This window comes from Haplochromis burtoni, unplaced genomic scaffold (assembly GCF_018398535.1).
Source record: "Haplochromis burtoni strain Fernald_Lab_line unplaced genomic scaffold, NCSU_Asbu1 Contig_251, whole genome shotgun sequence".
NCBI classification, from domain to species: Eukaryota; Metazoa; Chordata; class Actinopteri; order Cichliformes; family Cichlidae; genus Haplochromis; species Haplochromis burtoni.
This window is the reverse complement of record NW_024582612.1, coordinates 899,151-921,429: the sequence shown is the minus strand read 5'-3', so window position 1 is coordinate 921,429 and position 22,279 is coordinate 899,151. Positions and strand designations below refer to the sequence as shown.

The 22,279-nt window shown below is 40.9% G+C and overlaps 1 protein-coding gene across 1 annotated transcript in view; it reads right to left on the bottom strand.

The window, feature by feature from the left end:
* Positions 1 to 15,711: 15,711 nt before the first annotated feature.
* Positions 15,712 to 22,279, bottom strand: part of bcl11ba (BAF chromatin remodeling complex subunit BCL11B a) — a 36,551-nt gene continuing 29,983 nt past the window's right edge. The window contains exon 3 of the mRNA XM_005938704.3: positions 15,712 to 21,067. Coding sequence (XP_005938766.1) covers positions 19,068 to 21,067 — 2,000 coding nt within the window. The 3' untranslated portion in view covers positions 15,712 to 19,067. The remainder of the gene's footprint in view (positions 21,068 to 22,279) is intronic.

Genomic DNA, 22,279 nt, shown 5'->3' with positions numbered 1-22,279 from the left:
AGATGGGAGTTTGCAGCCAATCACCTTCTCAGCAGAGCGCACAACACACATGTATCGGATTCAGTACCACATACGAAAGTGACCCAAGGTCGGATTTGAAAATATTGGATTTGTGCCGTTCACCTGTCATACCATGATCGGATATGGGTCGCACAGGGTCAAAAAAGTCGGATTTGATGCGCTTTCGCCTGCAGTGTGAACGCAGCCTAAGAGCCGTTTCATTCGTGACCGACACAGCACTAAAAAACACCACACATATGCCCACCAGCTCCTAATACTTCAACATGAAGACGTTCCCATCTTTCCCTCTCTTTAGTAGAAAAATTTAAAGGTAACTAAACTAGAGGGAAATTTTTATTTGATAGCATGATCGGTATATAGAAATACCACTTTGCATGTTCCAGACTGCCAGTTTTCTTTTGATCTTGCAACACATGCATATCACAATAGGCACTAAATCTAAACCCCAGCCCAGAGTTTACATAAAGGTAACCTCTTCTGTCAGTAAAGAAGGCAGAAGACAAATATACTGCCAGCTTTGTGCAGTCTTTGATGTGATCTAAATTCATAGGCAAATCAGTGATTGCAAGCTCTCTGGTCTTTGTGGCATTATGTAAAATCAAGTCATAGCTTTTTAAGGGAAAAAACTAATACAATCTCTGAAGTATGGTAAGAAAGTAACGTTTTCTTTATCTCCATCAAAAACAAGGCCAACTAGTGAATATCAGGTCCTCAGGCCAAACTCATGAAGTCTAATTGTTTGGTTTGGTTTGAGATATTCACAACCAGTGGACTGCTGGAGAGCTGTAGGGCTTAGTAGTGCTAATCCCGTTCCTCCTTTAATATAGGAGCAGATACCAGTCATGCTGATGGGTTAAAGACCTTCTATGGCATGATCCAGCTCTCCTGGATGAATTGCCCATTTCTTGGAATATCTTCTATGCCGTTGAGACTATGCTGGGAAACCCAGAAACCTTTGCAACCGCTGTAGGGTTCAGATATCACATAATGCAACCAGTAGGGACACTGACCCTAGCCAAATGCAAAAAAAAGTGGTAGATCAGTCAGGAAAGATGAGAATGATAAGAAATATATGTGGCCTATTAAATCACCTATAAAATAATTTCTGTTTTGGGCATCGTCTCATTGATGCCAATCTAGTGCAAATTTTCAGTTCAAATCAATTTCAGTTTTACTTAAATAGCACCAAATCAACAACAGTCACCTCAAGGTGCTTTCTTTTATAAGGTAGACCCTACAATAATACAACAGCCAATTGAGTGAAATAACAGTTTAAATTCAGTGTTGAGGCTTTCCTTTTTAGCATCTACATGGACTTTTAAAATCACCGAAAAAAAAAGATTTTATCTGTGCTGAGCACTAAATCAGAAAAAAAGTCTGAGAAATCAGAAACTCTGATGATAACAAATAAGACTGGTTTAGAGTCTTAATTGTTGGAGCTTTCCACCTAGGTTTGACGAGGCTAAGCATCAAGCTTTCAAATGAATTAAAAATCTGTCTGGGTCTTTGGTTGATTAATAGGCTGGTGTGAAAAATTGCTGCCACACCTCCCCCTCGGCCTGTGCTTCGAGGTTTCTGGTAGTTAGAATGACTCGGGGGTGTTGATTCATTTAAACTAACATAATCATCGTGCTGCAACCAGGTTTCTGTAAGGCAGAGTAAATCAATTTGTTGATCAATTATTAAGTCATGTACTAACAGAGACTTGGAGGAGAGAGACCTAATATTTAATAATCCACATTTCACTGTTTTACTCTTTGGTTCAGATGTGGATACTGTATTGTTCTTTCTTGTGATTTTTTTTAATGTTCAACTTGTTTTTGCTGATTTTTGACTTTGTCTGTTTTGGACCCGAGACAGTCTTTAAAGGGATGGGGTTTTGAGGGGATAACAGGAGGAGAGAAGCTGCAGAGAGCCGTGTAAGACATTAAGACCAAAGCTGCTGAAACTGATTAACAACCCCCTCTGCTACTTAACTGACCAGATGAGTATCTTAGAAGTTTAACTGGCCTGATCTTATACTCTGATTACAGTGTTTCTTTAATGTTCTTCGTTTCTTTATTTTCTTTATTTAGAGTTCTGAAACATGGTGTCTGCTTTATATAGTGATTTGAGCCACTGCCCTCCTTTTTTTTAGTGTGAACATAAAACAGATATTGTTGAAGCATTGTTCTTTACTTGTACCACTCAGCAGAGTAAAGCATATCTATATTTTATATATACAATGCTGTGCCTATGTTGTTACAGGGGAGTCCAGTTTTCTAATATATATTTATCCAGTCAGGAGGGCAGTCCAGTGTTTCCAGCATCATTTGTGATAGAAGTTTTTGAAAAACTCATCTAGACATGCACCACACAACTCCTGAAGTGTCAGGAACCAAGATGTCCACAGTACCACAGTCTGCACATATCATGTTGATTCTATACTTAGAAATTCAGTATTCATTTTTTTATTTAATTTCTTCTGACTGTCACAGCTTTATATCTATCTAGCTATTCATTTACTACCATTTATCCAACTGGAAGAAACCGACTGCAACTTCTGGGGCATTCCAAAAATGCATGCAGCAGTCAAAAGGTCAGAAGTTGAGCTGCAGCTTTAAAGCGTGTGTGTGTGTGTGTGTGTGTGTGTGTGTGTGTGTGTGTGTGTGTGTGTGTGTGTGTGTGTGTGTGCAGACTTGCTGGGTAGACAGGATGATAGAGCAGAGATGGAGCATGTTTGGTGCTGCTGTGTTGTTTTGACTGCAGTGGTCTTTGTCACACCTGCAGCAATAGCAGTCATGGAGCTGGATTTTTAATGTTGCTATTCTGTCTTTCCCATCAGACATTACAAATGGAGAGACAGCGAGATTGAAATGCAGTATTTTAATCGAGGACATTTACCAGGCGCATCTGCATTTTCAACAATAAAACTCCCTCTAAACAGTGGCATACACCTTTTATGCTTCTCCCTTCCCACCTGACCTCAATTTGTGGACTTCATAAAAAGGTGGACAGATAGCTGGGCCTGTAGTCCACAAGGTAATTATTAATGTTACCACTCTTCCTTAGGGAGGGAAGATGTGATGCCTCAGCCCGTGCTCCCATTTGGAGTCGGGCCAGTTATTTCCTGTGGAATCAGGCAGCATTAACCTCCTGGATGCAGATCCATTTGGTTGTAAATTAGTAACTAATTAGAAGGTGCCTGTCATCTTCCAGAAACACTAACATGAAAAACACATCAACAAGTTACAGTGAGAACAAATACCCACATTGGTTTGTATTGTTGGCATTAGTAATATCTCTGTATATCTCATTTAGTAATATCTCTGTATTCTAACACTTTTCACCAAGAGCTCAGCAAAAGTTAAGTCATCACCTTGGATATTTATCACATTCCTTTTTCCACAGACCACTGAAAATATTTAACATTATTAAAAAGGACAATGCACCAACTGACCACAACATTAAAGGCAACTTACATGGTTCATGGTCTCCAGCTGAATTCCTTTTTTACTTCTAGGTCAAGTCAAGTGGTTTTATTGTCATTTCAACCATGTGCATTGATACAGTACAGTGAAGCGAGACAACATTCCTCCAAGACCATGGTGCTACATATAACGGACCATCAACACAGGACCTCATAAAGTGCAAGTGGGCAAAAAAGCTCAGTCACAATATCAGATTTTCACCACACTATTATTATATTTAAAACAGATAATAATATGATATCTTGAACAAATTTGTCCCAGTGTGTTTTGTGGCTAAAGAGTTTTGATATCTGCACAGTATGAACCAGGTGTATGCTGGCTTGTTGTTTTCTCTGTTTGTAGTTTCTGCATTAAACTGTAAGCAGACGATAAATTAGTAGTTAGAGAGGGTCATCTATTAATCTGAAAGTTACTGTTTATTCTCTAGCTTCTCGAGTTTACCTGTTGAAGTGTTGCTGGGCAAGATACTGAATCTCAAATGGCACCTATGCATCATAAGAGTGTGTTTGTGAGCGCTCAGAGTAGAAAGGCACTAAAAGCTCCCGTTCGTTTAACAAAGCAAACAAAGTCAGTGCTTAAAGAGATAAGAAACCAAAGCGTTTCTCTCTGAAGACGTCATACATCTTGTAGGTCAGCGCTTCGTGTTTCTTTCCCAACTTCAATAAACATTTCGGTCCTTTAATATAAAGTATAGATTTTTCAGAGCTGGTTAATCAGTGTTAAAAAATGTGGAATACACATAAGAAAAGTTGAATTATTTCTAGGTCATTTTAAAGAATTACATTTTCCCAAATGCGGTAGACACCCTGCAGGCCAATCAGAGCGGGATACATTACCTCTTTAAGTTTCTCCAATTCTTTTGCCATAGCATTTCTGGCCTCTTAAAATTTGAAATTTTGACCTTTAATTAAAAGGCACCTCCTGCCAGGTCAATCAGTGAAATGTGGGAAATAGAGCAAATATACTATCAGTCCTAGTTTTGTCATAATAGAAGCAGCAGCCTGATATCATTTAGGTTGAAATGCTGACATTTAATCAGAGCGCCCTCATTAGGTCTCTCAGTGCAGTTTTTTTTTTTTTTTTTGGTTTTTGTTTTGTTAAGTAGCACATTTTGTCTTCTAAGAGTTTCTAAGATTAGACTCATCATTTTTCAAAATCATCTGGAACAAAATCATGAAGACACACCAGCTCTGCCCGACGGTACATTAATTCCAGTTAGTAGTTTCATAATACTGCAAAATAGAATCAGCTCCGAAGTATGACGCTTGGAGGAACATGAGCTGATCATGTAACTTGTGTCTATGGGGAGCTGTGAGGTTGTAACAGACCAGAAGAACGCTGTGCAGTGCTCTTGTTACTCACACATCTGGAACAGGCAGTTACATATTCTCTCATATCTTTTTTCCAAGGTTGGCCAACAGAAACGGCATCACAGGAGCGTGTGGAGGAGCAAGTATTTGCTTGTCTACCTTCATAGGCTTATTAACATGAGTGACATACCATTGTTAATCCAAAGGGGTAATGTGATGTCTGCCCAACCTGTGTAGTTATAAGAGCTTCATCTCTGGTGGGAAGGCTTTGCTGGAAAGGACCAAGACTGTGAAACAGTCTCCTGTCCCATGTTTAGCTGACTTTGTCGACTTTCTTTTTTTAGAGCAGTTAAAAATATTTCATCTAACAGGGCTTTTTGTTAATATTTTCAATAGATGGTGATCCATCTACCATATGCTGAAGTTTATCCACAAATGGTGCAAGTCTAAGCAGGGCTGTCAAGAAGCCATTGTTAAGGAAATGAGAAAAGACTGAGGCCTGCCAAATTACATGGGGACTGGACCGAAATCAAAGATCTAGGGATGAATCTAAATTTGAAAACTCTGGTTAAAATTGTCATCAGTATACACGGAGGAGATAAGGAGAAAAATGCAAGAGCAAATGTCCACAGCCATCTGTAAAACACACTGCAAGCCGTGTCACAGTTTGGGGCTCCATTTCACCCACTGGTGTTGGGGATCTTGTCAAAACTGATGGAATTATGAAAAAGTGCCATCTGATTTGAATGTACTGTGCAATACCATCTGGAAAGGATTGGAAATGGCTTCATTTTTCAGTGTGGCAGTGATCTGACTCACACTGTCAGTGTATCAAAGCTTGGATGCAGATGCATCCTCAATCATCCAGGTAAGAAAACCCTAGAAAGTTGATTCTGTTCATCTGGACGTAGCGTTTTCAGTTGGAGAATCATTTCGTCACTCATGCAAGTTACTTCTTCAGTCTCCGCTGACTGCAGGTTTCCCCAGCTTTATAAACATTTGCATAAATAGTACATACACACAACTTGATCAAGCAGAGAAAGACATCTTTACAAAAGAATTGAACTTTACTGTCATGCTGAGATAAATTCTACTAGTGGAACTGATCACAGTCACAGAATCAGCTAAAGCAAAAAGGTTTTGGTCTGTATCAGCAATGCAAAGCATCCAACATAACATTGAAAAGGCACTTGTGTAATAAGGACAGTGCCATGATCGTTGCAGCAGATAAGGGTAGGTGCACAGTTTTGTTAAACCATACTGAGTATCATGAGAAACTTTTACCACTGCGTAGTGACAACAATAGTTGAACCCCTGAAGCAAGACCAGGTGGTGGCTACAAGAAAAGGGTGATACATTGTCTGGAGCAGGTACAGGACAATGCTACTGGCCAGAACTCATATCAGATTAAACCCAGGAGGCGCTGTACAAGGTCAATATGATTTACCTAAGATTCATAAACACCTGTGTACCAACTTTGTTAAAATACATACAGTATTTGTGTATTGGTGTTCTTGGTTCTGCAACTGAACACAGTTCACTTTACTTACTTAGCACTATACCATAACAACAGTTGCCTCTATGTGCTTTATATTGTATGGTCTTTACTAGAGATGGACCGATCCGATATTACATATCAGTATCGGTCCGATACTGACCTAAATGACTGGATCGGATATCGGAGAGAAATAAAAAATGTAATCGATCCATTAAATATCAAAAAAGCACCTCACAAAACTTGCGACACGGCGTAACTCGGCTCATAACCGTAGCACGTCGCAGCAGTGTGCTCACGTGATAGAGCGGCTGTGTGTATTTGTAGCCTCGCTACCAAACCAGCATTTCATCTCTGAGGAAGTGATCCCAGAGAGAAGTAAAGCAAGTGTGTAAGTTCATCTCTGAATGTTTGTAAAGCATTCCAGCGTTAAGCTTAACAACCGATATATGGAGCGACTGCCTCTTCTTGCTGCTACTTCAATCATGAAACTGATCAATGATCAGCTGATCGTCTTCTCTTCTTTGTTTTTGGCCCACTTTGCACCAGAAAGAGGAAACCAGCGGCTGAACAACAGCAGCACGTTTAAGCTTGATCAGCTGTTGTTAGAATTTATTTAATATTACTTTCTACACCAGGATCTTTTTCTACGCAGCTGACGGCTGTAACTGTGCAGGGGCGGATCTAGCAAAGTTTAGCCAGGGGGGCCGATAGGGCATGAACAGGGAAAAGGGGGCACAAAGACATACTTTTCTTTCTTATTCTCATTTAAAATGTCAGCTTTTAATAAATAATTATCTGAATCTTACACCCAAAGTTTTAATCTGATGTAAAATGTATAGAAGTCCATTACTGTCACGGTCTGGCTGGCAGACCGTGGGGATGTGTGGGGAAGGAGGACCCAGGCGCGGTGCTCTATGTATAAACAGTGTGTTTATTTACAGTGTGCAACAAAGTAACAATAAATCCCCGTGTTTTCCCAGACTCCCGTGTTGTGTCTCTCCGTGAATAGTCCGTGTCTTTGTGCTCTCCGCTCCCGTGTCAGCACCCCCCGGTGCTCGCTGCTCTCGTGTCTTCCACGCTCCTCCTGTGGGAAACAATAGACGCAGCCGTCAGGACACATACAACTGCGGGCATACACGCACACTAACTTAACTGAACAGAAGACTAACGTGGAGTCTCATGCAATGATCCCGCGTCGGTGGGAGCTCCAAGACTCTCCTAAGTAGCTCCCCCGACGAGCCCTGATCAGCGGCAGGTGTGTGGCTTCGGGTGTGGCCAGTCCCTCCGCAGGGCCACACCCCTCAGGCCTGCAGGTGGCCGAGCTCCATCCTCCAGGCACACCCGCAGACATACACACCCATACCTCGCCTAAACATATGAGTGGGACAGACTAACACAGCACAGAGAAACACACATATGTACACGCACAGAGAAGGGGGAAACGACACCAAAAATACATAATAATACACAGGTCCATGACTGCCCAGGGATCCTGGGTTGCCCAGTCCCAGGACCCTGACAATTACTGTATATAGTAACTGTTAAGTCTAATATACCCTAGTAAGCTATACTACTTTTTCCTTTGGGAAGGTACCATCTGTGCAGTCTGCAGTTCTGTTGAAGAAAGATGTTGAATCTATTTAATTATTCTTGAAAAATAATTTATTTCTCTGCATTTTTTTTCCCCACTGCATCAAATTAAAGTTGATTACTTCGATTAAGCATCATGAGGTGGAGGGTGGGCGGTGGTTCCCTATTTTTTTTTGCTGGGAGTTTGCAACCCTGTTAGTTAGGTTGCTTAATATTTCTGCTAAGTACTCTTTAAAATAGGGAGGATGGAGCAGGTTTAAGTTTATTAGATTGATCAGTTTTGCTGAGCTATGAAATATTTTGTTGTATTTTTTACATACAGGTGTAGCAGAATAGCTTTAGTGTTGTTGTTTATTTAAACTTGAGTATGAACTTATACAAAAAGCAGCAAGATATTTAAAAAACAGTTTTATTGATTAAAAAACACTGTATCGGATTCATATCGGTATCGGCAGATATCAAAATTTATGATATTGGTATCGGTATCGGACATAAAAAATTGGTATCGTGCCATCTCTAGTCTTTACCCTACAAAGAGAAAAGGGAGACCTGAGTAAAAATCCAATCTGAGTGAGTACTACAATTTACAGAATCACACATACTCAGTGGACAAGCATCAAATAAACCACAGAGGATACAAAAGATGACAGGCTAGTTTCTCAGCCTTGGCCTTCTTAGTTTCTTTCTTTAATCTTGCCATCGTTATTGGGGAATATTAATTTCCATGTATTATATGTTGGGGAAACTAAACAACCTCTGGCTAAGGGGATGGCACGACACAGAAGAGCTTCCTCATCAGGCCAGAACTCTGCAGTTTATGTACACCAACAGGCCAGTGGACACTCTTTCAGTGGTGAAGATGTGCAGTTCCTGGACAAGGAGGAACGCTGGTTTGAGCGCGGAGTCAAGAAGGCCATTTATGTGGAAAGGGAGTAAACATCTCTGAACTAAAGGTACATCTTTCATCATCTCACAATTTTGTGATTGAGCCATTCCCCAACTCTCTGTGATTGGTACTCTAGATTATTGATCAATAGTCTTGACAATTTAGCCCAACAGCAGTAATGAGATGAACTCATGCCACATTGTTAGTTTTGGTCATTATCCAAATGAGATATTCTAACATTGAGGAAACCTGCAGTCAGCCTGCGCTGAAGTCACTCGGATGAGTAACGAAACATTTCTCCTAATGCAAAGAAAATGTGCTTTCTGGCATCACTAAATAGAAAACACACTCAAAGCCTGGACCTCAATATTATTGAATGTGTGTGGGATTATCTTGACAAAGAATGGAACAAAAAACAGCCAACATCACAGGAGAGTTTTAAAATGTTCTTCAAGAAGCCTGGAGAAGTATACCTGACAACTTCAAAAAATTACAAGAACACTGTCTTGTCTCAGAGAGTTCAGGTTATGTTGAAGAACAAAGGTGGTCATACCAAATACTGACTTTCAAGCTTGTTAGAATTACATACGCATGGGGTGATCGTGGCTCAAGTGTTGGGAGTTTGCCTTGAAATCGGGAGGTTGCCGGTTCGAGCCCTGGCTACAACAGTCTCGGTCGTTGTGTCCTTGGGCAAGACACTTCTTGGTGGTGGTCAGAGGGCCTCTGTCAGTGTGCTCAGGGTGGCTGTGGCTACAATGTAGCTGCCATCACCAGTGTGTGAATGACTGGATGTGTAAAGCGCTACAAATACAGGCCATTTACATAAACTGTGTTCTTGCCTTACATAGCCTACTGTATTTCCATCTATGTTTACACATTTCAAGAAATTGCTGCACTTGTTTCCAAGTTTCCTAACAAAGTATAAAACCTTTTGCATTGTTCTGTAGTTGTAGTCAAGTCATTTGACATGACCCAACATCGGACACTGATTCTGTCAAGGCCAATAGGCAGGATGAACTCAAGCACAGGACTCTGGAGATCAAAGTTGAGTCCATTTGGATATATATCTAAAATAACAAGGCGCAAAAAGGGAAAATAGTGCTCCAGGCGTCCAAAGATACTATTTTATTATTCTCTTAACATGCATGAGTGACCTGTTTAGGGTTAGGTGTCTACCTGGAGAAATTTCAGCTCCATAAACTTTATAGTATGTACAGGATATATAAAGAAATATGAGGAGGAAGATGCGCAGGAGAGAATGTGAGACAAAAAGACATGATGGAAAAAAAAGTCGAGGTAAGAGTAACATGAAGGGAAGGTGACAAAGGAGAAAATAAAGAGGGGCATGAAAAGACTCAACCAAACAAGAGAAAAGATTCCAGAACATCAGCTCGCCTCCATTCCTCAGCTTCCTCACTCTCTCCGTTATCAGATGAGTCTCGCCTACCCTGTCATGGCTGACTGATCGAGGCAGCCCATCACAATTGCCACCAGCCCGCTTCCATGATGTAAATAACCTCCCTGCTGGTTCAAGGTGGTACGTCACTCCAGCTCCATTAGTGTATTTTATTATCACATGAATGGGGGACAGAAGTGGGGGTCTGTAAGGAGGACATAGAGTAGAACTGGGGGTGTTGGGGTATGGGTAAGGAGAGAGGATGTCTACCACACTGAGAATGAGGCAGGAAAAATGGAGATGACCAAGAGCGATTAGGAAAGATAGAGGAAGAGTGAGAGAGAAATAATGCCGAATGACAGAGAGAAGCAATCTAAAGGAGACGGATGGGCTTGAAAACAGAAAAGGAGGGACGCGGCTGACATGGGAAGGTGTGTCCATCTGTATGTGTGTGCGTGCTGGCCTTGACTGCATTGTCACTGTGACAGTGAATAATGGGAAAGCATGGCTTCCTCCAGACGTGATCAAATATTTTTACATCAGTCTTCACTTACCAATAAAATCTATCTCACAGATTTTTTGGTTAAATCAGCTGCTGAACCACCAGGTATATATTTATGTATCTAAAACACTAAAGGCTTTTACAGCTTCCACTTCCACTAAGATAACTAAACGTGTGGATTTCATATGTTTTGCAGCTGCGTTGTTACATTGCTTGTCTAAATTATAATGTACCTCCTCCACATATATTCTTGTATTTGATATGATAATGATCATTTATTGTCAGTGTGTATACGGTTCAGAGAACACTGGCTCACTCCCTGCTCGTATTTTTCCTGAAAAGCTTCAACAGGGCCAGTCTGTGAAATAAAGGCAATGAAACAAGGTTGGAGCACAGCGATAATGCAGCTGATAGCGTCACTCATGCTTCACCTCTCTGTCACTGTCTCACTTGCCCCATAATCTGGTCCCCATCCTTCCCCACCACCAGAACCTCCTCTGAATTTCAAAGGGAAAAAAATTGCCTTCAGTGGTCAGATCTATCTGATCCTATCGCTTTTCTCACTGGCTTTAATGTAAGCAGATTCTCAATCAGCCAGGATGAATCCAATCAAGGAGAAGGGGGGAGGCGCAACAATCTAGGCTACTTTTTTCCAGTGACTGCTGCAGGCCAGGAGATTAGAGGACAGAAGGAGTGAGGGGAGGGGGGGTTAAAAGACAGAGTTCCTATGTGGAAGAAGAAGGCTTTCATTCAGGGACACAACACTAAATCACACGCATTCATCACCTTCACCTCCATTTATCTAACCTCCTTTTGACCCCTTTTTAGATATGGAAATGCTAATTTCCTATTTCTACTTCTACCACATGGACACCAACTAGAATGGGAAGAGGCACAGTCTTCGCCAAATCAACATAACTACTGGTTGATTTATCCTCAAACTTTCCTCCCTCCTTCCCTCCGCCACCGACGCCCGGTGACAGTTCTCCTTCCTCTCATCTCTCATTTCTAAAGCTTAACTTCATTGTCTCAAGCCCCTCTCTGCTTTCATCTTAAGACAAAGATTTATGTAAATCTTTGGGCCAGCGTTAATGCGGAGCGCCGTGTGTGAAATAGCATCCCTAAATCGTGGCATTGTTGTTGAAAATGACAAGGCAGGCCCGTTAATCCTACAATGCGATCATCCAAATGTGTCATAATGCTGTGTGTAGGCAGGCAAATCTGAATATCAAAAAGACACAGTGCACCTCTTATACTGCGCCTTCAGGACTTGCAGCGCTAACTCCCTCTTTTTCCTTCTCTGCCATTTTTTCTTAAAGAAGTCACTTTCCTAGCATTCAGAACAAGGACTCAAATATATAAGATGTTACAGAGCATAAATCCTCATCACATTTAGCTGGTTTTCCCACATATGGAGGTTTGATTCAGTCAGATAATGACACACTATCTGGGTAATCACCTAAGTGGCTGTGATTGTGAGCTGAAATAAATCGATAGCTTCTCCTTTGTCACTAAGATTTATTTATTTCAGAGACAGTGATGTAAGGGTTTGTGTCGGAACAATGCACAGATACAATAAGAAACAAATGACTGCAGCAACACGCTGAGTCAAGTCACTGCACGTATAAAGCACGTAGCTAACAATTAGCTAACTTCTCTTCCTAGGTTTGCAACGTGAAGATGAGGCAGCGGTGCTTCTTCCTCTTATTTGTGAATCTGGGAAAAGTCTCGAGGGCAGAAACTGACAGTGAAAGTGTGGCACAGATAGCCGTGTTTTTGGAAAGAGCCGTGAAATAGGCACGACAACCGATTGGACAAGGGACGAGGCCGGTGAATGATAATGTTAATAATTAGCAGACACGTTGAGAGAATCCTCCTCGATTGGCTATTAAACCTCTGCCATAATTAAGCAGATGGCCCCAGGTTCTCTGCCCCTTTCCTCGCAGCTTTGTGACACCTTCTCATCTGACCCTTCTTTTTCAGTCTCTGCCACACCTCTCTACTTCCATGCTTCATTCCTCTGCCATCCAATCAGGGAGGAGCCCTCGGGGGGATTTTGTCAGGGAGAATAGCACCGTTGATCTTAAAGGCTTAAGACCCTACTGTACCTGTCAACAGTGTGGCTTTGGTGCTGACGACCAGCAGCTTAAGTCATTTGAAGTTGCTTTTTTATAACGAGAAGGGAGGAGGCGCTGCGTGTGCTGACAGCCAGTCAGGGTCTTGAAATAATTCCATCCCTCGGAATAACCAGAGGTGTCTGTCTGCCTTAATCCCCCCCCACTGCTCACACACTTTTAGGTAGTTCTAAAAGCAGGTTAAGGGGTTGATAATAGCAGAGAGGGGAGCAGCCTGGTCTGTAGTTTTGTAGTCCAGCAGAACTTGACACTCATTAACTCAAATTAAAACAATAGTGTATCCCAGTTGTTAGGATTTGTGATAACATAATATCCTCTTAACATTCACCAGACCCATCTAGGGCTAGAGGTAAGGCTTGGTTAAGATCCTCCACATTTATTGTATTTTCATTGTAAATGGAAAAAACTGTCAAATTAGAAAAATGTAACATTTTCTACTTTGTGTTCCTATGTGGCTACATCAAAGCCAAATGTAACCATGCCAATGACCTGCTAGATGTTAAGAGAGCCGATATACTACAATGCAAGGAACAATTGAAAAACAGTAAATATGTGTGTGTGTGTGTGTGTGTGTGTGTGTGTGTGTGTGTGTGTGTGTGTGTGTGTGTGTGTGTGTTAGTCACATTTTGTCAAAAAAGTTTCTGCTTTTCTTTCCGACCAGATGTTCCAGAGACAAACTATTCACATCAAACACAGATATCTCCGTAATATCCACTCGATCATCCTCTATTAATTTTATGTCAATTAAACCATTAATTAAATCACGATTGTTCAATGTTTGCTTGGGAGGCCTTGGAATTTAGGCATTATTTTGCCTGCAATGCATGCCTGTGTTAAAATGAATGATTAGATTTTTAATCTCTTTCCTCAGCAAGCCTTCACTCCTTCCTTTTCTCCGTTTCTTCCCCTCTTATTGGGTCTCATTACTTTGCTTTCACTGTCTTTCTCTTGGCTGGGATAATCCCCCCTGTAGGGGACTTCAAAGTGCAGGCCGGCCAGGGAAAAGCCTTAATTACCCATTTGCCTTGAAACTCAAGCCAAATCACAACTCGCTTGGGTCTGTCCAACGCCGCATTCCTACCTCCCTCGGTCTAATTGTGGGTCTGGATTTCTTTTTCACCCTCTTCTCTGCTGTGGAATTGGAAAGAAGAAATTAAATCAAAATAAGAGGGAAAATGTAAAAATTTTGAAGCAGGTGATGAGAGAATTAATGACCTCATTTTAGGGACTGATTTTCCCCGTGTGTTGCCTTTCTAAGAAGACGGAGAGGCTGATGCACAGATGTATTATCTTAGCAGCTATCGTGTAGATTTTTGTATTTTCATTGTAAACGCTGCCACTCACAGTCGCAGGAGTGCAGGGCTTTGAGACGGAAACAACAAAACGGTCTCCTCTTGCCTGGTTTGCGCTTCTTTTATTAGAAAAACAACACTTCCTCTGTGTCTTTGAATGCAATTTAATTACTCTGACTTGTCATTTGTTCACTGTCGTATCTGAAACATATCGAGCCTCTGTGATTGATTACAGGGTTCAACATTTTAACAGGTAGCAGTGCCACCTCTTGTGTGGCACACTCGTTTTGACAAAGGATGTGAGTCAGCAGCAAGAGAAAATATGGTTATTGTCAAATTCGATGAATAAACTGGATGTTATATTTTCACTGAAGGTGTACTTGTAGTAATTAAAATGGGGATTGAAGTATGCTCCCACGTTCAGTGATTCTGTTTATATTATCATATTATCAATAAGGTATATGTTTTGTCCACTTTCTTGATAAATAAATGTAGTGCTTAAAATGTTGTATGTATGTATAGTTTATCTGTGAAGGCCTGTGTGTACTGTTTCCACTGTAGTTTTAACTACAGATGCAAAAAATTACACTTGACAACAAAACTAGACTAAATCACAATATACGATTTTTACTTATTGATTATCTTGGTCCAAAAAAATAAATCAGAGCGCCTCTGCTTTCAGTTGGTGTGTGTGTGTGTGTGTGTGTGTGTGTGTTTTGTCAAATTAAGCTGAAAAGAGACTGAAAATAGATTAAATGAGATGAGAGTCTATAACTGTACAGTTATTTATGATATTATCATTTTTCACTATTTACATAATTTTCAGTTCATTTTTAAATACGTTATTATTCATTTAAAATATAAAATACTATTTTATATGCTGTGATCGTCCAGTGTAATCATGTCGACAGAGTAATAAAGTATATTGTTTAACACTTGATTAAATTAGGTAAAATATTAAAGTTATTTATGAGTTGCACTGACATTATTTTTTATCATGTTGTATAATTACATTTTAAATATTCAATAATGACAGAGGAAGTCACGTTTACTGTAATCAGCCAATGGCATCCACAGGCCGGACCTCAGCGATGTAACAGCAGCCTTTGAGTTTGTGTATTTAAATGAAGGAACTTTGAAAACAGCATTACAACCCTACTCCAAATAAGCCCCTCCCCTCTGCTTTCAAACATTATTACATACCAACAGTGACAGCGTCTCACTTCATTCTGCGTTGTGTTTTCAGAACTATATTTATCAGTGTGTTTCAGCACAAACATGTGGAAAGCTGCCAGTATGGCATTTTTGATTGATTGTGAATACAGGAAATGTGTGCTATCACAGCTCCAAGCGTTTGCTTTAGCGCTGTGCTCGCTGGCTGTGTTCCTGGGATTGTGGTTTCTGTGGTCCACTGCTGCAGTGCTAATTGTGCGTAGTTGTAATTTACACTCAATGTTTTCAGAGCTTTAGTAAATTAGTTAAGAATGCATGAGAGGCTGATGACTTCATTGTGCTTTTCTGTTGGTGTTTTTGTTATTTGTTTGACTTTTTCCTGTGGTCACTTTGTGTTTAACCAGCTCAAAGAACAAACTGAGACAAACAACCAAAGGATAAAGAAACGTAACAGCTTGTATTTGTGCTCTGTTCTCATGCCGAGAAATATCAACGTGGGAGGCGTGTGCCTGAAAACTGACATGGAGGTCACAAAGGTCAAACAGAACAGCCACGTCCACCCTCTTCCCCAAAACACAGGGAATTCACTGCCAGTGCCAGTTAGAAATCACAAAAAGTCAAAGAAAATGAAAAACAGCGTCATCATAAAAAACTATGTACAACCAATGGAGCAGTAAACAAAACATCAGTGTGTGTTTTTGTCGCAAAAAGGCTGCTTAACAACCTTTATTTGATCCCATTCTGTACAACATGATTCATTACAACAGTACAAATTCATCAGGTTCTGTTTGTCCCACACAGCGAGAGGAGAAACAGGCTGTGACAGCCCGTCGTTGGATTGGGATGTGTCATTAAACGCACCGGCCCCTCTGCATCCCCATATAAGATCAACACATCTTGAGGTACTCACAGTACCCTATTCACAAAGGATGCACATAGTCTACAAGGTTTTTTTTTTTCAGTTTGTTTTTTTAAAAGACAAGCTCCGTAGGAATGACAGCAAGTGCCTACACATGTATTTCAAACCATCCATGAAGAATACTCCGTTCCAGAAGAAGAAAAATAGATACAAGTCAGGATTCTCAGTGTGTTTTTTCCTGAAAAAAATGGGACCCACCCTCCACGCTCACCACCCTACTGTCAAATCCAAGTGTGTTACAGCTCAGTATTTTTTTAATTCATTTATTTTATAATTTTTTAATTTAATTACACCCAAGGCAGAATAAAAGTTACTAAAATTGAAGACTTTTACAATTACAGTGACAAAAACAGTTTAAGAGACCCACAATTTAAACTGGACTGTAACGTAAAAAGAATAAAAAAAACAACCTTTTTATAGTCTTGTAAAATGCCCAGGCATTCTCCAATATTACAAATACTGGTATACTTTTACAGTAAACAACAAAAATGTAATATATATTCATATATATTTATATACTAAAACCCCATCACCAAAAGAAAAAAGAACACAAGAAAGGAAAAACAATGTACACGTTGCCACTTTGGCATTCAGAGAAAGTTTCAAAGCAAACCTGAAAGAAATGTTTCAAACTCACATACACACACATATTATTTTTACCCTTGTATCAATACTGTAAACTTATTTTAAGACAGAGTGCACTAAATTCTGATCTTCTTAGTTACTGCTTTTCCTGATTTTTGTCCAGTCTCTTCCCTAACTCTTTGTGTGGCTTTTTGTCCTCTTCTTGACTTTTCTGTTGAGGGACAGACTCGTTTCATATAACTCTCTATATAGGTTTGTGCCTTTATATGTACATATGAATACATATATACACACACAGACACATAGATGTTGTGCTGGGTACTCGTCATTGTAAACTCAGCATTGTTACGTTTGTATTAATTTAGATTTTTCTGTTTAACGGTCACATTACACAGTAAAGTTGATACGTTTTAGCTTTCGTTTAATTTGTTACTTCATAACAAATGTTGCATTTGTCAAAGATAATAAATAGGAAGGTCATTGGTCAAGGCACACTCATGTCAATTTGAACGGCAGTACAAAAACTGTCCCAAATAAATTATTATTATTCTTAATTTACAGTGCCATCATTGGGAAAGACAAGCCTAGCAACCTTGGGCACTTTAGTACCAGGTGATCCCAAGCTCCAGGCCCTTTAGTACATTTCTGTACGTGTGCGTCTGTTGTTCAGAGCTGCGAGTTCGTACACTGACAAAAGTGCCATTATGAAGGTGAAAAGGGCTTAAAGAAAACTGATTCATGGTTTTTAAAATAACAACAGGACATGAGGCAAACTGATAAATTAATTTTATTATTTCAGCACTCAACTAACAATCAATAATTTAAATTTCTAGAGAGGTGGCTTCATCAATCAAACTGTACAAGCACTAGAATGCAATAAGTCCAAATTTACTACTAATGCAAGTTCAACAAATTGTCATGTATTTTAGCACAAAATGCATAGGGATCTGGCTATTATTATTATTTTTATTATTTTAGAAATAAAACTTTGAGGTCTTAACATCCACTAGGTTGCCAGTGACCTGTTTAGGCTTCACGTGCACTGTTTCTATGTAATTTTTGCTTATGCAAATCTAAATGTAAATTTCTTAATGACCCTTCCATCACAAGATTGCCATCCATGTGTGCCAAATACATACAGATTCCATACAAAGTGGAAGAATTGAACCTAATCATAAGATTAAAGAGGACACTTGTGAGCTGGTGGATGTTAAGGCTAAAACTTTAGCCACGTGAGGGGTAAAACTGTCTCTAATGATTACAACCTATGATGAAATAAATGCTTTGCAAGTTGTTTGCCACGGGGCAACACAGGAGTGAACAGGTAAATAAAGGAAAGTAGTACAGTTTACCCTGAGATGTCCCTGTGTTCTCTCGGTCTCATTGTTCTATTTCTTGCTACGCATACTCGTCATGGCTTCGTGCTCTCTCCTAATAAATAACACAGATCATATGGCTTCATGCAAAAGAGTGCATGGGTGTATGAATGTAGATGAGATGGTATTAACACAAAACAAAGGGAAAGATGTTGTAGCGTTGTCGGAGCTCGGCACTATGTACCAGTCAGCAGCTGCCTTACCTATCATCAGCTTCTTGCGGCTGGTTAGGGTGTTTTCATGAGGAGACGGGTTTACGAACCTTGGGATCCTCTTTCATTTTACATTTATCGTCAAATATGACACTCGGTGCTATATATCCAATTATATTGACATGTTTTACAGTCAGTTCATGCTACAATGCCAAAGGATTGTTGTTCGCGTATCACATAAAATAGACTAATTCTAGCATTCTCAGTTAACACCACTTTCAAATTGAAGATTGATTCAGCTTTTCAAGAAATTACACATTTAGCTTAATATACAATTTCCTACAAGAAGTGGCCAAAAAAAAAAGAGACAAAATGGATTTGTGTCCTCTAAGGAACTCTCAGGATATCACGTGGGTTTAAAAAAACAGTAATGCAAAAGAAAACAATAAAAAAAATTCTAATAAAAATGTACCTGCACATGCCAAAATACAAAATCCAATAAATACAGAAATTATTGCACAGTTAAAGGCTCCATATATTTTATAACTCAACTGACGGATTGTTTAAAAACGAATGCCACATAAGGCAGTTTAGACAGCTTCAGTTGATCTCTGTTTTCACGCTTTTTTTTTCTCAGTTGGCAGTTTATTTAATCAAAGACACAATTAAAATTAACCCAAAATTAATATCTTATAAAAAAAGTATCCAGCTACCCCTTTTTGTTATTTTGAAGTCAAAGAGTACGGAAACAGGGAATTAGCTTTAGGCCCTCTCTGTTTGTTCAAGTTTGACCTCACTGGTCATCAAATGTTCTCCATGCCACTTTTTCATATGTTTCTCCAGGGTGCTGTACACGCTGAAGGGCATTTGGCAAATGTCACAGCGATAGACCTCCTTACCAAGCTGGCCATGTGTCTTCATGTGGCGCGTGAGCTTGGAGCTCTGGGCACAGGCATAGTTGCACAGCTCACACTTGTAGGGCCTTTCACCAGTGTGACTACGCCGATGCACCGTCAGGTTGCTACAGTTCTTGAACACCTTACCACAGAACTCGCAGGTGTCGCACCTCCTGCTGTCCTTGGAACTAGGTCGACCTGGACCAGGGCCACCACCTAGATGAGGTGTGCTGCCCCCACTGGCGGTGCCGCTGCGGCCAGACAAACCCCCATCTAGCAAGTCACCTGGAGGGGTTGAGAAGCGCAGGCTGCCATTCTCTGAAGAGTGCTCAGAGGAGGTGGCAAAGGGCGATTGTCTGGAGTCACTGAAGCCTAGAAAAGGGTCTTTGATGAAGTGGCGTGAGGCAGCATAGCCAACCAACCACTGGGAGTACACATTCTCAGAAGGAATGTGGGGTACAGGGGGAATGTCCAAGTCCTTTTCTATCTTGATCCTCTTATTTGATGAGTTGGACAGGGTTGGGCTGGTAATGGGGGTGGGCTTACGGGGGAACAGACCTGAGAAAGAATCACCGGAGCCACAGTTCCGGCCATTAATGGTTGTCCTCTCCTGTTGGTGGTCATCTATTTCCCCAGCCACTGAATCCTCATCTCCAGTATCCCGCTGGCCATCCAGGGCTCTCTTAGAGAAGGGCATCCTTTTACGATTGTCAACTATCAAATTATTGTACTGCTGTATAGAATTGAGCCCCCCACCTTCCACTATCTTCTCAAGGCCAAGGGACGACTTCTCCTCTGACAGAGGTTTAGAACCATTCTCCCTGTTCCGGTAGAACTCAGACTCCATGCTGAAATTTGATTCTGGTCGACTCTCATTCTCAAGCTCCTCTTCCTCTTCCTCCTCTTCTTCCTCCTCGTTGCCTTCCCCCTGGAAATCACCATCACGGTTTTTCATGCCCTCACCTGGAACGTCACTGGTGCCTGGTTCTGGGGAGCTCGTGGTGGATAAGCCATCATCTGAACGCCCCGTCAGGGATCCAGCCTTGTGCATGTGGGTCTTCATGTGGCGCTTCAGCTTGCTTGCCTGAGAGCAAGCGTGGTCACACAACTGGCACTTGTATGGTTTTTCTCCAGTATGGCTGCGCCGATGTACCACCAAGTTGCTCTGAAACTTGAAGGTTTTACCACAGAACTCACAGGACTTGATCTTGTTCTGCGTCTGGGGAGGGGTGGTGCTGTTTGGGGGCATTGGTGGCAATGGAGGAGTGCTCAGAAATGGCGATTTTGGCCCAGGCTGGAAGGGATTAGGGTTTAGTAGTCGATGCATAGGGTTAGGCCTGTTGGGTGATAATGGTGGTGTGGTGCTGTTAGTGTTCCCTGCTAACTCTCGTAACCGCCTGGAGAAGTCCATAGACTGGGACTCCATGGCCATAGGTGTTAGCCGCATCACCCTTTCAAAGGCACTGGGGTGCTGGGAGATGAGGCCCATTTCCTCTGCACTAAGGCGTTCCAGGCGATGGGGGTCCAGGTGATGGCGGGGAGGTGGAGTGACAAATGGAGGCGTACTGGGGAGACGGTTCTCTACAAAGCCTGGAGGAGGTTCACGGAGCAGGGGTGCTGTCATCCTCAGTAGGTGGAAAGGGTTGTTATCCCCTAGAAAGTTGGTGAGGGGGGACTGTGGGATGGAGTCGTTGCCAATGGGTGGAGGCATAGTTAGGCGTGGGGTGAGGGTTGCGCTGGAGGGGCTGGACTCCAGGTAAATGCGAATGCCGTGGGTGTTCTGGGCATGCTGCAGCAGGAACCAGGCGCTGGGAAAGGGTTGCTTACAGGTGGTACATGTATAGCTTGAGGGCTCATCCCTTCCACCTGCAACAGACACAGAAACAATAAATTAAATATGTGAGCACAGATTCTTTTCTGTGAGATAGGCTACATTAATGTGACCTCATTCATGATTTTAATTGATTTTAACAATAACTTTTTAAAAACGTGTCCGCGTTGTGTAAAATTTTCTTGGCTGGAAGGCAGTGAGGTGCTGGAGTGTTTTATATTCTGCTTCGGACTGCTACTAGCTGCAAAGACTATGGGTACTCAGCTTGTCACATAAATTCTAATACTAATCATGTTTTGACAAGTGCATTTCCACAGTCACATTAGATCAGCACACACTCAATCCATGTACCAAGAGGTGCTGCCTTAGTCCAGGGACTCTCTCACTAACAACTGCTACTACAGTGTACTATATGTGGCTGCTGTGTGTTTGATAGATAAACTGTTATGTGTGTAAGCAGGCTAGATGATTTTCTCCAAGGATGACAGAAATAAATTGGCTAAAGTCATATTAGTTAGGACAAGAATACTCATAGACAGAAAAATAAAATCATGTGTTTATCTGAATAAACTAATCTAAATCCTCAGTGTTTTATAACGTGGAGCAGAAAACACTACGTTGTGATTTCCTGTAACACTGAGCAGTCCAAGATTTGTTAAACCCTATTTAGGGCTGAACCTTATGTATTGACTGTGTAGCTGGGCAACAACCAAGAGGCAGCGATAGCTGATGATAACACTTTTTCTTAAAATTATTTTATAATAATAATAGTAGTTAATAAATGGTAAATTGATAAAGTAGGTGAAGTTGTATAATTCATTACTTATATTTATTATAAGTGTTAGCAGAATGACAAATCTGTCAGTCATGCAGCAGAAATTAAGTGAAAAAAAATAATGACAGAAAACCACAGAAAAGAAACACACACGTTAAAATCAGCAGATTTTCAGAAGAAACCTTGTTTTTTAATTTTTTAACAGATTTGAGTTTCAAATATTAAAGAACCACTGATGTGCCATATAACTAAATCCAAACAGCAAACCTTACACACAAGTATAAACACACACAGAGATAATGGTAATTATACGCTTGTTCTTGTATTCAGTGAAGTGTTGACCTAGTACACTCATTTCAGATACTGGGCAAAACATATGCTGCTCTAATTGTTGCCCTGTTAGCCTTATTTGGGTGTGTGTGTGTGTGTGTGTGTGTGTGTGTGTGTGTGTGTGTGTGTGTGTGTGTGTGTG